At 41.5% G+C, this 15,625-nt stretch overlaps 1 protein-coding gene across 17 annotated transcripts in view; it reads right to left on the reverse strand.

Annotated features, from left to right (window-relative positions):
• The window catches only part of celf2 (cugbp, Elav-like family member 2), a 253,216-nt gene that overhangs the window by 104,584 nt on the left and 133,007 nt on the right, over positions 1-15,625 (reverse strand). Inside the window, exon 1 of one of the 17 annotated variants that reach the window (XM_036210254.1) lies at positions 1,615-1,875. The exons of the other annotated variants lie outside the window; for them this stretch is intronic. Coding sequence (XP_036066147.1) covers positions 1,615-1,694 — 80 coding nt within the window. The 5' untranslated portion in view covers positions 1,695-1,875. Of the gene's footprint in view, positions 1-1,614; positions 1,876-15,625 lie in introns of those variants that run through there. 17 annotated transcript variants of the gene reach the window in all.

Consider the following 15,625-nt stretch of genomic DNA (forward strand, 5'->3'; position numbering starts at 1 on the left):
ATCAGACAATCGGTCCTTCCAAAAGAGTCAGGAAGACGCTGAACCACAGAAACATGGACAGTATGTCACCGAACCAATCTAGCCCTCATATTCCTTCAAAGCTGCCTCCAGCCCCTCAGCCAGAGGAGTTCTGTAACAGCCACACTAATAAAATTCTCCGAGTGCTTGAGCGGCTTGTTCCTGCTGGGCCAGACATATTTCAATTCTGGTTTTACACTCCGATATCCCCAAAGCCAGCAATCTTTCTCTGAAACCGACCTGACACATCAGAAAACAGACGTTTCTCTGCAGCGCTAAATGTGGATTCTTAGATGGTGGGAGAGGCAGCACCGTGGTTTTTTTAGGGTGTCGCTTACTCAACGGTGGAATACCAGTACAGTCTGTGAAGGAGCTCTGCAAACACAAACCTCCCACTCAACTCTGACTGAGAAACAAGTACAAAGTCTTTTGGCGAGGGGTCCGGATTGAAGCACAAGGTTCAAAGGTGAAGGCATCTCCATCGCGGCCAGCGGTCCGTTTATTGTTATTCACGGCAACCGAAAGAACACGATCAGCAGTGCTGGGCGATACGGAAAAAAATGTATATCATGATATTATTTATTTTATATCACACTAAAAATATATGATATTTATTTAATATCACAATAACGATATATATCGTGATATTTTTTTATTTTATATCACAATATGATATATCAGCATTTTATTCATTCTATATTACAATAACGATACATATTGTGATATTATTTATTTTATATCAAAATAACGATATATAAACTAGAACATTATTTAATATCACAATAACATATTTATGTTTCATCACAATAACGATATGTATCGCAATATTATTTATTTTATATCGCAATAATGATACATATCATGATATTATTTATTTTATGTCACAATAACGATATGTATCAGTACATTATTTATATCACAATAACGATATATATCGCAATATTATTTATTTTATATCACAATAACAATATATATTACAATATTATCTATTTTATATCATAATATGTTTATGTTACATCACAATAACAATATATATATATATACATATATATATATATATATATATATATATATTGGTATTATTCATTTTATATCACAATAACAATATATATTACAGTATTATTTATTTTATGTCACAACAACATTATAGATCACAATATTTATTAAATATAACAATACTGATATATATCATGATATTATTTATTTTATATCACAGTAACGATATATATCGCGATATAACGGAATAAAGTATAATTTCAGTTGTTTTTAAAAAATTGACAAAAATGTCATTATTTAGTTTTCTCTGACTTAATTTTTTCAAGTAACATGTAACTGAATTGCCACAAATTAGAATTTTTTTTTCAAGTCCACAACAATTTCAAGTTTCTTAGTGGGGAAACACATTTTTACACAAAAGTTCAGCGATAAAAATAAACAAATAAAAACAATTGAAGAGAAATGGCACGATAGACACTTTTCTATCAGACAAATGATATGTCTTGTCATATCACAAAGCACTACCTGACAGTTAAATCTACAAGAGGAGGAACATTGAAGGACGTTTGTGTGTTGTCATAAAGAAACCAGCATGCCGACCTTTGAACGCGGGCCATCCATCGTTTGCAGAAAGAGCCGAGGCGCTCGGTGGAAAGTTCCTTAAAAGACCGAAAGGACATGTCTGACAAAACGCCAGAAACGGAGGAGTCAACAAGGCCACGCGCCGCTCCCCGCAAAGCTGTCCGTTAACCGCGGCGGGCGCCACAGGACGGGAGGTGAGGGCGGAGAAGGTCTGTCGCCGACTGATGTTCAGACATGGAGAATTTACAGCTGATGTTTGCGTGAACGACACAAAAACAGTCCCTCTTTGTTGGCTGTTTGTGGACGCGGCACAATGGCCGGAGTCAGGAACGCCTCCCTCGGCCGGGACGCTGACACACTCCGCCGCCAACACAATGAACAGCTTCACGGTGGAGGCCTCACAGAGCCGCCAGTGTCGACTCCGTCTCTCCCGATCGGACTGCAGAGGAATGACGAGGCGTTTAATGGATGCGGACTGAGCTTTAGCATGTACATATTTGTGCAGGCGGGCCCGCTCGCCAGGTGAGTGCCCTCAGGTTAAGATTAAGTCGTAGAGTGGATCCACTCCATCTCCCTCCCTCGTTTCCTCTTTTTTTCCCTCCATCACTCCCTTCTCTATTTGAGCCAATTGTTTGCTTTAATGGCTCGAGCGCCGCTTCCATCACTCTGGCGTCCCTGCAGCACAGGGCCGGGACTGATCCGCGCTCAGAGTGTGTACGTGCACGGCTGCGCTGTGGAAAAAAAGGGTCTGAATCAGCTGTTTCAGGCTTTTATTCCTACAGCTGCCTCGTTCAACCAAACTAACGCCGCGTTTAGCTCAAATAAACACATTCCCTCTGAAAACCATCCATTAAAGGAGGCCATAGACTTCAGACGTGTGGACCACCTTCAAGTTTCTGAACCCGATTAGTCCTGTTCAGGGTCACTGGATGCTGGAGACTATCAGGTGAAGGTTCGTCAAAGGGTTTACAGACATCAATCAACCTATAGAACATGTCTCTGGACGGAGATAAGAAGCCAAAGAAAACCCACAATGCACATACAGTTTATAACGGGCGGGATTTGAACCAGGACTACCACTACACCACTATGTCTAAAGCTACTGTAACACCACTCTCAGCAAAATGCATTCAAGCGACCCCTTTTAATGAAAAGTCTACACAAAATTTTACGACTGTTTTTTGGGAATTAAGGCACAAAACACACAGCGAGTGAACATGACCAGTACTGGTACCCTAACCCTTCCGTGTCTGTTACCGCGCCCCGAGGGTTGGGAACCTGTGAAGGGTACATAAATGCACATAAATGTATGTTTTTGCCTTCATTATTCAAAGTTCTTGTGTTCCCGCATAGCTACACACATTTTTTAGACTATTTTTGGGGTTTTCCATACAAAACGCTTGACAATTAAACAAGAGTCAAACCAGTTGAACTTTGACCAATCAGGGTCTAGGATTTGTTTTACTGTTTTTTTTTTAAAACTCTGAGTCCTTAACCGTTTGAAAATTGATAACAAAGGAGAAATTAAAGAAAAAGCCTGGAGTGACATTCGCCAATGTGCACCGCTTTGCATTTCACACCAAACCTCTTCCAGCTGTAGGTTGGAAGGGCGAGTATCAGGTGATAGTATCGGGCATAGTTTTTTGGATGCTGGCTGTTCCCATTAAACCAGGGGTCCCCAGGCGCCGGGCTGAAACTGGTATTGGTACCGATCCAAGGGCCACTTGGTACCGCGCCACAGATGCTAATTGGGGGTTCCCTTTGGGATGCAGACTGGTACAAGTATCGGTACCAGTCCTGAATCCTATTCCTAACCCTAATCCAGTACTGTGTCTGCATCCGTAACCGCGTCTGGTATCCCATTGCAAGGGTTGCTAATTTGGGAGTGAGAATGTGTCGGTGTGAACACATACGCTAAAAGGTGTGAACATATCATAATTCTTAAGGGTTTAATAAAGATTCCAAAGCGTTTGTTCTAAACTTGACCCAGTTTTGGATCAGATGAACCTGTTGGCCCAGAAAACTGACAAGTTCTATCAACTATGAGCTACGATGAGGATAGATCCTCTCCAGTCACACATTATTAGGTCAGTAATAAGTCAATAGAAATTAAAAAAACTTTGAAGAATCTGGACCAACCAGTCTAAATAGTTGTACTTATTCATAACTTAATATTTTCCTCAATCTTTCTGTGACGCCTTCAGACCATCTCAGCTGTCAATTCACTTTTTATGAATAACCAACTGTAAGTTTGAGGCAGACGTGGAGCTCAAAAGACCACGTCCTGAATTTTCTTATTGTGAGCAGCAGGTCACAGGTCAGCTCGACTGGACACAGGCCGCTTTGGCTCTTTAAATATTGATGACATTTGCAGGTTCTTGATGGAAAACCGTCCAAACACTGTGTATGAATACGATTCCCTCGAGGATTTATCCACTGGGAAAACTGCAGAAATGTAAAACTGAGAAAATGTAAAAAGGATTTATAGTAGATACTAGAGGTGTAGGGGAAGATCGATTTGGTGATATATCGCGATATTTCATTTGGCGAGACTTGTATCGATTTAAATTTGTTGATATGTTTCAAGTATATCCGAGTGTCCTTCAGTGTCCTACTTTTGTCTTCCACCTTAACCCCTAAATATTCTGGAACAGATATATTATGTATCGTATATGTATTGTATCGTATTCTTGCCCCTACTAGATCCCAACAACCCGCCTCAGATACAGAGCAAACCGGCAGCAGCTCCTTCCTTTCTGTCCTGGTTCACAGCAGGACTCCGAAAGCTCCTAATGTTTAACATCCGGGACGAGACGCAGAGGAGATTCGATGCAGACGAACCCGGACTTGTAAGCACAGCGCAGACCTCAGCGTGTGTCCCGCCACCTTTCACACGAGCTCCACCCGCCTGCTTCAGGCGAGAGGAGCTCCTCCTACTCCTCCAGACACAACGCTCGCTGCGTCTGGCCAAAGGGATGTCAGCGAGGTGTGTAACCGTCTCATGCGGACACTAATCTTGTTGACAAACAGAGTAGGAAACATCAGTCCCCCCCCAGGGAGAGGAGCGACCAAGGTCAGCAGAATACACAGACATCTGCTTCCAAACAGCAAAACAAACCTTCAGAAAGACGATAACATCAGACACTAAACTAACACACTGTAGAGATGCAGTTTTATTCTGTCCGCTTCCTCTTCTGGTAAGAATTCATGTAGTAGCCTTTATAAAGCAGCACAAGTCCGCCCGCGACCCGGTTCTGGATAAGCGTGAGAACGTGGATAGATTGGTAGACTTTGAATAAAAATTTGGTTCCAGAGTGTAAAAGTTTGAGATCCAACAGAGGGACGGATTTTACTTGAAGCCATGTACACTGTAAAAATTTAGGCTTAAGAAAAAAATAATTTAATTTTTTTGGTATTGCAAGAAAAATAGCAAAACATGTTTAGTTCATGAAAACGTGTCTCAAAAATGAACTTTTTCTGATAATCTTCTCTACAGTTTCTAACCTCATTAATAAGTTGTTTTTCAGTTATTTAAAGGAAATTGTTTTAAATTTTCTAAATTTTTAACTATTTTTATTACTATTTTTACTATTGCATATCGAAGGATTTCACTGTATGCCGATGATGCATCGTTTTATATAACATAATTACTGCACATTTCAAATATATTAGTTATTGAAAACATTCATTTACATTTTATTTTTATTTAAACTCTATTGACTATTTAAGAACTGGACTAGATGAATGACAGTCATTGGTCAGAGTTGGCACCGTTCCTATGGCAACCCCTCCCACGGATCAGGGTGGAGCTTGTTGCAAAACAACACCCCTCAATGAAATCTGCCAACCTCATGGCGAGCAGGCGGCACCCACTTTTGATCGAGGCATCTGATTGGCTAGTTCAGGGGGGTCACTTGGTCCGGTTGTTGTGTACATTCAATGGTTAAAACGTTTGCGCTCGGTTGGCTGGTGGATCAGATCGACGGTAAAAGAGAATGAATTACAAGCAGCAGAAGCCCACGGCTCCTCCGATCAAACCCTTAACCCCGACCGAACGCACGAGCGGCGCCCTGAAAGGGTTATCACACATCTACGCACACGCTAACTTCATTTCACAGGCCTGAATGTCGTCTACCACCGAAACCAAACCATAAACGAGATTAACGACTTCTCTGCTGAACACACAACGCAGGAGGCCTGTTGTTTTCCTGCCTGCGATCCCGGCCTGAAACCGATGGAGTCGGCGGCGCTGCGAGCAGATTAGCGGTCGGAGCTAAACGAGGCTGCATTAGCCGACTTTCAGCGAGGTGAAGTGACGAACAGAAACCAGGGATGCGATCCGGCCCGTGATTCACCTGAACTCCCCAGTAAACGGCGTTCCACCCACAGCTCCGGCACGCCGCGTTCATACATTCATTACCAACATGCTTTCACCGCAGCTTTGATGCAGCCGGTGTCTCTGCATATCCGTGACCGGCTGAAAGGCCCGGGTCTAAGTGAAGCTGCTTGATTGCCTTCATACGTGTGTGTATGTATGCATGAGTTTCCGGTTGTCATGGAGACGTGACGGTAAATGCGTTGCAGGGAAACGATCAGATAAATGTCACAGTTGCTTAATGAAGCTGCACCGGTGCCCCGACGCTCAGCTATCTCTGCGCTAACGAGCTACTGTACGCCGCCAGCCGCTAATGAGAGGAGAGACGTGCACACACACACGTGCACACACACAGAAACACTTCATTCTGCCCGTTTGTGTCACATATGTTCGTTCGTCAATAAAAAAACTGTCTTCTAAGAATTAGAGCTGCCTTGTTAGATCTGTATTCACCGTCTGTGCAGGAGATTTTAACAGAACTAAACAGATTTTTACAAATTATACACATCATTAAATAGTTTTAAGAAATAAAAAAGGCAACAATAATGTTGAAAAAATATTCATTAAAATTACCAAAAAATGTTGTTACACTGTTTGCCTACTTAACAACACCGTGAGAGTTGAAATTAACACTACATATATAATTTAAATTACTTTGATTTAAAAAAAACCAGGGCTGTGAATGTTAAAGTGTTAATATTTATCAACGTTAATTACATCTCGCAAAGAAGAAGTCGTTTGTTTTGCCTCACAATAATCGGGTTAATTTCGATTATTTTTTTTTTTTAAATCGACTAACATCAATAATGAAAAATAAACATTCTAAATGTACAGTTTTGTATGTGATTTCATATTGTGAATTTTTGCAGATAATAAGTGGTTGGCAAATACCGTAACTAAAAATAAAAAATTAATCGCAGTTGATCATGATTAACTTTCCCAAGTTTGAGATTATTTAGTTACATTTTTTTAATCGTTTCCCGGCCCTAAAAAAAAAAAAGAAAGATTTTTTAATAAAGCTTAAAAATGTTGCCTCGTGTCCAGCTGCACTTGCACAATAGCTCCACTAGGGGAAGAAAACTTTTTTTAGTAACACATCGGGCAACAAATGATGCTAATTTTTAAATTTAGGATCCATCCTTACATTCTAGTTTTGTAGTAGCGTTAGGCTAACCGAATAATAACTATGACATTAGCATCTAGCATAAATTATACACAATATACTTGACAAAGATCTAAGCTTTTTCTTTTTGTTTTTTGTTTTTATCTTTTACTTCATTGAAACATTTCTTTTTAGTCCAGCTTCACGATTGACTTGTTGAACATCAAGCTTCCATCCTACATTCCAAATTTGACAAAAAACAGGAAGTGATGAATATTGCAGTTCAGTAAAAGACCACTAGGGGCAGAAAGGAGCAATTTTCTCTTGACCCTCCAAAAAAAAAAAAGTCAGATTTTATTCCACAGTATGTTTATGTTTAACTGTGTTTTAATTAGATTCTGCATCTTAATATTTAAATGTTTGAGTTTATGGGTCCAAAATGGTAAAATAGTGGAAAAAAAATAAAAATAAAAATAATAATATTAATTATAGATTTAAGTTAATTAAATGTAAACAGTTTTTGTTTTTTTCTCAAAAGCAAATTATAGATGTTTTTGATCGTTCAGACTTTTCTGTTTCATCTGAAACGTATCGGTTAATGCTACAGCCGACAAACACAAAAAAGAATTACTTCACTGTAAACATTTGCATAATAAACTAAGTCTAGATGCTACAGGTGCATCGAGAATAAACCGAATAAGCATAAATTGTTATTTAGAGTTAAAAATCAACACCAAACATTTGACATGGTGTCTGAAAATGAGGCGCAAACACCATCAGAAACAGCAGGAAGTGAATGGAACTGTGGTTTCAGTCACATATATATTCAATAACATAGACGCCTCATAAATAAATAACCTGCAAATGCAATGCAGCAGGGAACCCCAAAGAAACACAGAAATCGTTTTTTAATGTGGATTTGTGGAGCTGCAGTCATGGATGAATCTGTCGCTGGTAATTCACGTCATTCCTTCCACTCTGAGGATTATTTACCATTAAAATAAACTTTACCTGAACATTATGCTGCAGATTTACTGCCAAGAGCTAGAAAAACAAGAACATGTGTGGAGATCCACTCCAAATAGGAGCGCTAAAATAGAATCTTACCCGCCATCAACTCCACATATCATGAGTTTACCTTTAACATGACGCTTATAAATGGAAAGTCTGAGACCCAAAAGGAGCTTAAACACCAGAGCTATTTTGGAGTCCATAATTTCATTTCATTTCTGCTCTTTTCAGGTGAAAGAGACAAAGAAGAGACAAAGACGAGGCTGACTAAGCAACCAGCATCCCCTCAATCCACGGCAGCTTCTTGGCAAACCCTCTGATGACAGAAGAGAAAAACTTCTGGAGCAGCAAACTGGCTCACAGAATGGGAACGGGACGGGAAGAATCCCAGCTCGCTGCCCGGATACAGTCTTCTGTTGCTCGGGAATCAGCGGAGGAAAGCAGCCAGATGGACTCAACCGGTCCTAAAAATGGATCATTTTGGTGGAAACTTGCAGACAAAACATTTTAAAAAATATTCTGTCAAAACAAACCAAAAAATTAATCTGTTTTTACATTTATTTAACCCTTTAACACCTGGAGAGTCAATAAAACACAAAAATCTTTAACTTTTCAACCATTAACACGATAATCACAGGAGATTCTGAAGGGAAAAAGCGGGTACTTCTCTTTGCTGATGATACTCTCTTATTTCTATACAACACAAACTTCATGCAAAAAACCTTTGTAATAACAAAAAGTCCAAATTAACTGTTTAAATAAAAATGTACAAAAAAATTGACAGAAAAACAATAGGAATTTGAAGGACAGCCGCATCTAGCTCCAGGGGGCGGGACTTTAGACATGCCGCCGTAATAGTGAGTTATGATGGAAAAAAGGCCAAAATGACAAAATTGTTGGCAGAAAAAAGTTGGCTGACCTGGACACTCCTATATGATGTCATCCCATCATCTGCATAGAGTTTTGAGGAAAATTCTGATGTAGCAATCTTTTTAACTCAAACGTTTACTAAAAACTGTTCAATTATAATGGGCGATATTATATATATATATATATATATATATGTGACTAGCTGCAGCAGAAGAAAAAATAATTTTACTTTTTCCTTAGACTATTCAATAAAAAAGATTATTTTTTTCATTTTCTGACTTTTTTCTGAAGATCTCAGAAAAGGTTATCAATAATTGGTTACATGTGGCTTTCTGGAAAAGCAGAAATGCTTAAGTTTAGACACACCCTGCCATTGTTACACCTCCTCTGTTAGCCTATCCCACTTCAGAGTAGACAACAGTTTGGGGACCCCTGATCTAGAAACTCTAGCTCTGTAATCTGATGTTTAAAGGGTAACCAAACACTCAATCAACTTGTTTTGGATTTTAAAGTTCTGCCTTTTGCCACATTTTTGACTATTTAAAATAAACTTGAAATTATAGTCAAAAACTGTCTGTGTGCTGCCCCCTACAGGTTGGAACTACAGTTGAATTTTGTGATTGGTTAACTGGTGTGAGCTCCAGAAGTTCCACGTCATGCTCTACAGTTCCAATATAAAAGCCCCACCCAACTTTGATTCTGTAGCAGTCAGTCGTTAGCGTGTTAGCTTTAGCATGGCTCGCAGGTGCTTTGCCTTCAGTTGTCAGAAGTCTACTGGCTTCCGCAACTTTTCAGTGGACTTTGAAGTGCAATTGGGAGTGAATCCAGAGAACTTGTCCAGGTGAAGGATTTGGAATGAACGGTTCACTCGGGAATGTGTGCTTAATACGTTAGCCTTCATTAGCTTATGATGCTAGCAGCATTCACCACTCTGGCGTGGGAGAAGGTACCACTCTCCGTATTGAAGACGCAGCATGACTACGTTACCTGAAGCTAACCGCACTGTCAATCACAGATCCAAACCACACCTCTCCCGCTAATCCCGCCTCACCTTAAACACCCCCCCATTTTTTTGGTTGCATTTTTCAATGTCCTCTTGTGTTACCCTTTTAAATAAGGTTGTTCATCATAAATAGGGTTGTTTTTGTTGAACAATTTGATAGAAAAAAATAATATATTTTGATAAATCCAAAAAATACAGACTGAAAATGTAAAAAAAGCTGGACTAAAGCAAAGTTTAATGTATGATTGCTGATGAGTAAATTCCATAACTGCTGGTGTTTCTACGTGTTCTAAAGTGTGCAGTTCCTGGAGTGATCCTGCCTCCGTGATGCTTTCCAGCTCACATCAGCATGACTGGAGTCTCCGCGTGTGTTTCTCGATACAGGCCAAGGAAGGGAAAGGAATTACAGCGTCTTTAAGCCTCAACACCAGATTGGTCAAATCCAGGCGGCAGCAGCAAAAATTCCCCCCCTAATCTTTAGCACACTTTCTCTCGTCTTTACCCCACTTCACCTCCTCCCCTTATCTTGTTGCTATGGGAACAGCAGTGCCGACAGGCCGCGGGGTGAGGAGAGCTCGGGGCATTGGGTGTTGGAAAGCGGGTTCTTTGGATGACAGCTCTGTGAGTCTTTGTCTGACTTATGATGTTCGCCTTTCTTTGACTTATCTACAGCTGGATGAGGCCTCCAGCTCCGCCCCCCTGCACCCCCCCCATTGCCTCCTCTCAATCAATCTCTGGTGTTTGTGCTTTTAATGAGAAACAGCTTGTTTGCGATGCATGCCTGCGCGTCCCGGTGATGAAATGGCAACGGCTCTGATTGTTTGGCATGGCGCTGCGGCTGCATTCTGCCAAAAGTCATCATCTGACTCGCCGACGGGGATGATGACCCATTTGACTAATGCTACTTCACAAAACAGGCCAGCAACACCGATCCAGCTAGGGAAAAAAAGATCCGTCAGGGGGCGGGGACGAGTTACCTTTGCACATGCTCGGTGTTTCACCGTCGATTCCTCCTCCGTGTGAACAATAGCCCCCCGCTGGGAGCATGCACAGTGGTCGTGTCACTTCTAAAACGGGCAAGTGAGCGGAAAACCGCGGGGAAGACACCGAAAACAGGTGCGACAAAGGTGACGGAGCACGACATCCTGCCAGGTTCAACCACACAAATGCATTTGTCGAACCAGTTTCAGCTCCAGCGACTCCAACTGTGAGAAACCGCTGCAACAAACGCAAAAAACAAAAAAACACTTTCGGTGGAAAAAGGACAATTTAATCAGCCGTTATTGCTGTTCTCGGCCGCTGTGATGGGTGTTTGTGGAGAGGACGCTCGGAGCAAAAGCTAAGAGAGGTGAGGCTGAACGCGGTGAAGACGCCCAGCCAGAGGAAACCTTTTTATTGGGCTGCATGACAGGCCAATGCGTCTGCGAGTGTTTGTGTGGCGCGAGGGGAAACGGGCCCGATGCTGCAGAGGAGTTCCTTCCCTCTGTGAAGACACATCTGTTAGCTCTCGTTTGCTTTGTAATTCGCCTCGTAGATCATTTCAGGGTTCAAAACGAGCGTGTTTGACCACAGGCACTTTCTACAAACAACACAACTCCTGCTTCTCGTCTGCAGAGCGTTCCTTTGCTTCTAAGTCATAAAGTGTTCACAGATCGTTACTAATTTGTACTCACTTAAGAGTTTTCCGTTGGTTCTTATATAGCCAAAAAAAAAAAACCGCAGATATCAAAGCTGGTTAGGAAAGAAGAATGTTAAGTCTAAAGGTTTACACATGAACAAGGTTTTTCCCGTACAGGTAAAACGGGTTTTCGGGTTGTCCTGGGCTTGCTGAGGGTTGTAGAGGAGCGGTAGCATTTAAAAAAAAATCTTGAGATGTGTCTTAAGCTACAGTTTCTGGACACCCATGGTGTTCACACTGGACAACCAGGGAGGGGCTTCTTCATTTTTTTTTTTTTTTTGCAACGGTTTGTTTACTAGCACATGTTTGCCACCTACAGTTGGAAGAGTCTTGGTAATCTGGTGAATCTTGCACCAGGCTTATTCCTTCACAGCTCTATTCCGATAAATGAAAGACTTGATGTCATGGAACCACAATTACTGATTTCTCAAACGGTTGATATTGGGACATATTGGTAGGTGTATTGTGAAGTATTGGTAAGTGTTTCATGAAGTATTGGTAATAGTATTGTGAAGTATTGTAAGTGTATCGTGAAGTATTGGTAAGTGTATTTTGAAGTACTGGTAAGTGTTCGGTAAAATATTGGTAAGTGTATCATGAAGTATTAGTCTATTGTGAAGCATTGGTAAGAGTATTGTGAAGTATTGGTAGGTGTATCGTGAAGTATTGGTCAGTGTATTGTGAAGTATTGGTAAGAGTATAGTGAAGTATTGGTAGGTGTGTATTCTGAAGTTTTCATAAAGCTAATAGAAGTTTCATTAACCTGTGACATATGGGTGATACTGTTCTAGGTTGCCCTTATGCCACACTCTAGTTGTTGGTGAGGTACAAGTACTGGTCCCCTACTAACCACACAAATGTTGCTTTGACAGGATCGACATTTGGTGCCAGTAAAATGAAAAATCCAAACGACACACCTGCATCTTACCAACTTCACCCTCTAACTCTTGTGTCTTGTAAACATGTGTGACACGTATCGGTTTGCCCATTTGTCGCCTGCAGACAGTCCGTATCTCTTGTGAGGGCAGTTGTGACTACAGCTTTGGATTAAAGATGGTTAGGAGGTAACAAAAGTCATCAATCTTGAACTAACATCTCAGTTACCTGATGGCGGTAAGGTTTTCTTTTTGGAACTCATTTGAACCCGACTTGAAGATCAACATTTTTGTCCAGTTGACTATCGACACAGATTAATTCCCAACTTCCTGAGGTCAGATGCTTCCGCTCATAAATTTACAGAAACAAAAACCTCCAGGTCAACCTGATTATCCTCAAAGGAGGGATTTTCTCTTCATTTCAAGCAGGTGTGCGGCTCAGGTGTGGAGTTTCAAACATACCAAAGCAAAGATTAAATCAGAGCTTGTGTGCCTTGCAGAGGTTTTAGTTGGAGAACTTCTCCCCGTTTCCGTTCTCCTCCATGAACTTGAAGCTGGTCATTTCCCGTCACTTTGCTCAATAAAATCTCTCAGATACTGCAGAGTTTCCTGAAGGTTGGATGAACCCTGGATCTCATCCGGCTGAAAGGTTTCCACGGAGAGCAGCGGGACACCTGTTTTCAGATTCCTCTTGTAAAGGGCCGCCAATGCCCACCGGAGTCATTCTGTCTACGATAATGCTGTACAAGTGGAGGGGCCGGGCTGCAGGGGAGAGGGGCAGTGAGCGGGCGGTGGCATTAAGGGATATTAGGGTGGGTGGGGTGTTCGTTTTCATTAGGTTTTATGGGTTGGGAAAACATTGTCATGCATACCAATTAACGGCGGAACAGATGGCTCAATGTGGCGTGCTCTTTGGTTCTATGCGTGAACGTGCGGCGTACGTCTGACAGTAACAACCCAGGCAAGAGCATCAGGCCGGTCAACAGGAGGAGAGGGTTCAGGCTGACAGCTGCTGGGAAGGAATTTCAGATTTCCTCTCCTCTCTGCCCTCCATCCCCGGTCAGCATCTCCGGGGCAAAATTAAACCTTGATCAGGCTGTTCAACAGGCTCTCTGTGGAGGGGGCCATATGCTGACATATGCTAAAGGAGGGAAGAAAGGGGAGAGGGATGGCCTAATTATTCACATGAGTGTGTGCACATGCTGCTCTGTGTCTCTGCGGGCTCCCCGCTGCAAACACCATCAAATCAACACAAAGGTCTGATTGATCCGTGTCTCCGAGGACCCGACAGGAGCCGTCTCAGCTTTTAAACGCTGACGTGCAAATTTGTTTTGGGTTTTACCTTCCTCTTGCCGGAGAAAGCAATTAAGACTTAAGGGTTCAAAACTTGGAAAATAAAGATGCAATTAAAAGGACTAATGAGTCTAATCAAGGAAGAAAAAAAAACACCTCTTTGCTTATGAGTGAGGAAACGGAACATAATGCACTCTCTGTCAATACTCAGCTGAACTTGTAAAAGGATAATTACTGGAAACCATAACACGTCCATTTGATGCTTCTGTTTACTTGGCGAATGCCACAGATTTACATCTTAATGCTTTAAAAGGTTTTACCTACAGCTTCCCATAACCACGTCCCCACTTCATGATCCATAAAGCTTCTATCACGTAACTTGCTTTGTAAATGCACCAAGAAAGGTACGAGAGTGACATAAATACACTCACTCTGAGTATTCTGTTGACGTGACGGCGAATTGACTCACTTGGGGTGTCATACTGAATAATCCCCCTAGTCAAAGCTGCCCTTGAGGGCAGATATGGGCTGTCTTTGGGTGGAAAAAATGGGCAAACCTGTACAGGTGGTCCACATGACATTTTAAGCTTCGTTTCCACTGAGTGGTCCGGTCTGGTAAGGAGTAGTACGGTCCAGTCAATTCTCGAGAGCGTTTCCACTCAGTTTAGCCTAGCTTCCACGGAGCGGTTTGTTTTCGGTGTAGACCGCTAGCATGTCATTGTAGTGTGACAACTAGTAAAGCAACAACAATGGAGGTCGTCTTTTTCTTTCTTTAATTTCTCTATATTGTGTTCAACACGAATTTAATGTTGTTTGATAGAAGCTTGTGGGCGGCTAAGAAGAACACCGCAGTAAAGAGGAAAACGGAAATGCTAGCTTAGCGCTATACTGATGCTTTTTTAATATTGTCATCACTTTCTGCCAATCAACGGGTGGCTCCGCCCCAACCGTCCTGTTCCATTTTTCTATGGACCTACAACAGGTGGAGACCCTCAAGAAATACGGGTCGGAACAGTTTTATGGGTCCATTTTACAAGGGAAATACTAAACATACCGGATTGTGCAGTGGAAATAAAGTTTTATAGACCAATCAGTAAACCTGTAGACTGAAAATGTTCATTAGCATCTTTTCCTACGGGACAGGTGTGGGTGACAAGTCCTAGCAAACACTTAACCTGTAAGGGTAAGTAGGTAGCATACTGGGCCAGTACTCGCACCTTACAAGGGACTAGTGTAACGTAAAGACAGTACGAAAGCCTCTCCTACTCCTATTAGTCTTCCACATGCACAACAAAAGCTGTGTTTCCATTACACAAATGCGCAAAACTATGAAAATACTAGAAATGTCGGAAAAACATAATTTAGCAATTACATGGTTTCAATTAAATCATACGGGGAAAAAAAACAAACCAACTCACACCATAAATGTGAAAAATACTTTGATTTACAGCTAAAACATTCAAATTTCTGTCACAGCACTAGCGCTCATCATCTATCAAAGGAGACGTCTGCATCTTTTTCAGGCCGTGGAGCGGCAAGCTTTGTGGGATTGGCTACAGATGAAGTGATTTTGGGAAATTGTGTTTTTTAGAGATCAGGTATGGATCCAACAATTCCACATGACACATTCAACTTTTGACGATACTGTGGAACCTTTGGTGCTGTGTGGTATCCGGTTGTTGGTCAACCGAAAGAGGTGTTTTCATCGCAGTTTTGTGGATTACGTCAATGTCAATACGCCTCACAAACCAACTCCTTTTTTTCAATAACTACAAGTTTTATCGAAATTTATCGTTTTTCCATTAGGCAAATTTATTATCGC

Source organism: Oryzias melastigma, linkage group LG23 (genome assembly GCF_002922805.2).
Source record: "Oryzias melastigma strain HK-1 linkage group LG23, ASM292280v2, whole genome shotgun sequence".
Taxonomy (NCBI): domain Eukaryota; kingdom Metazoa; phylum Chordata; class Actinopteri; order Beloniformes; family Adrianichthyidae; genus Oryzias; species Oryzias melastigma.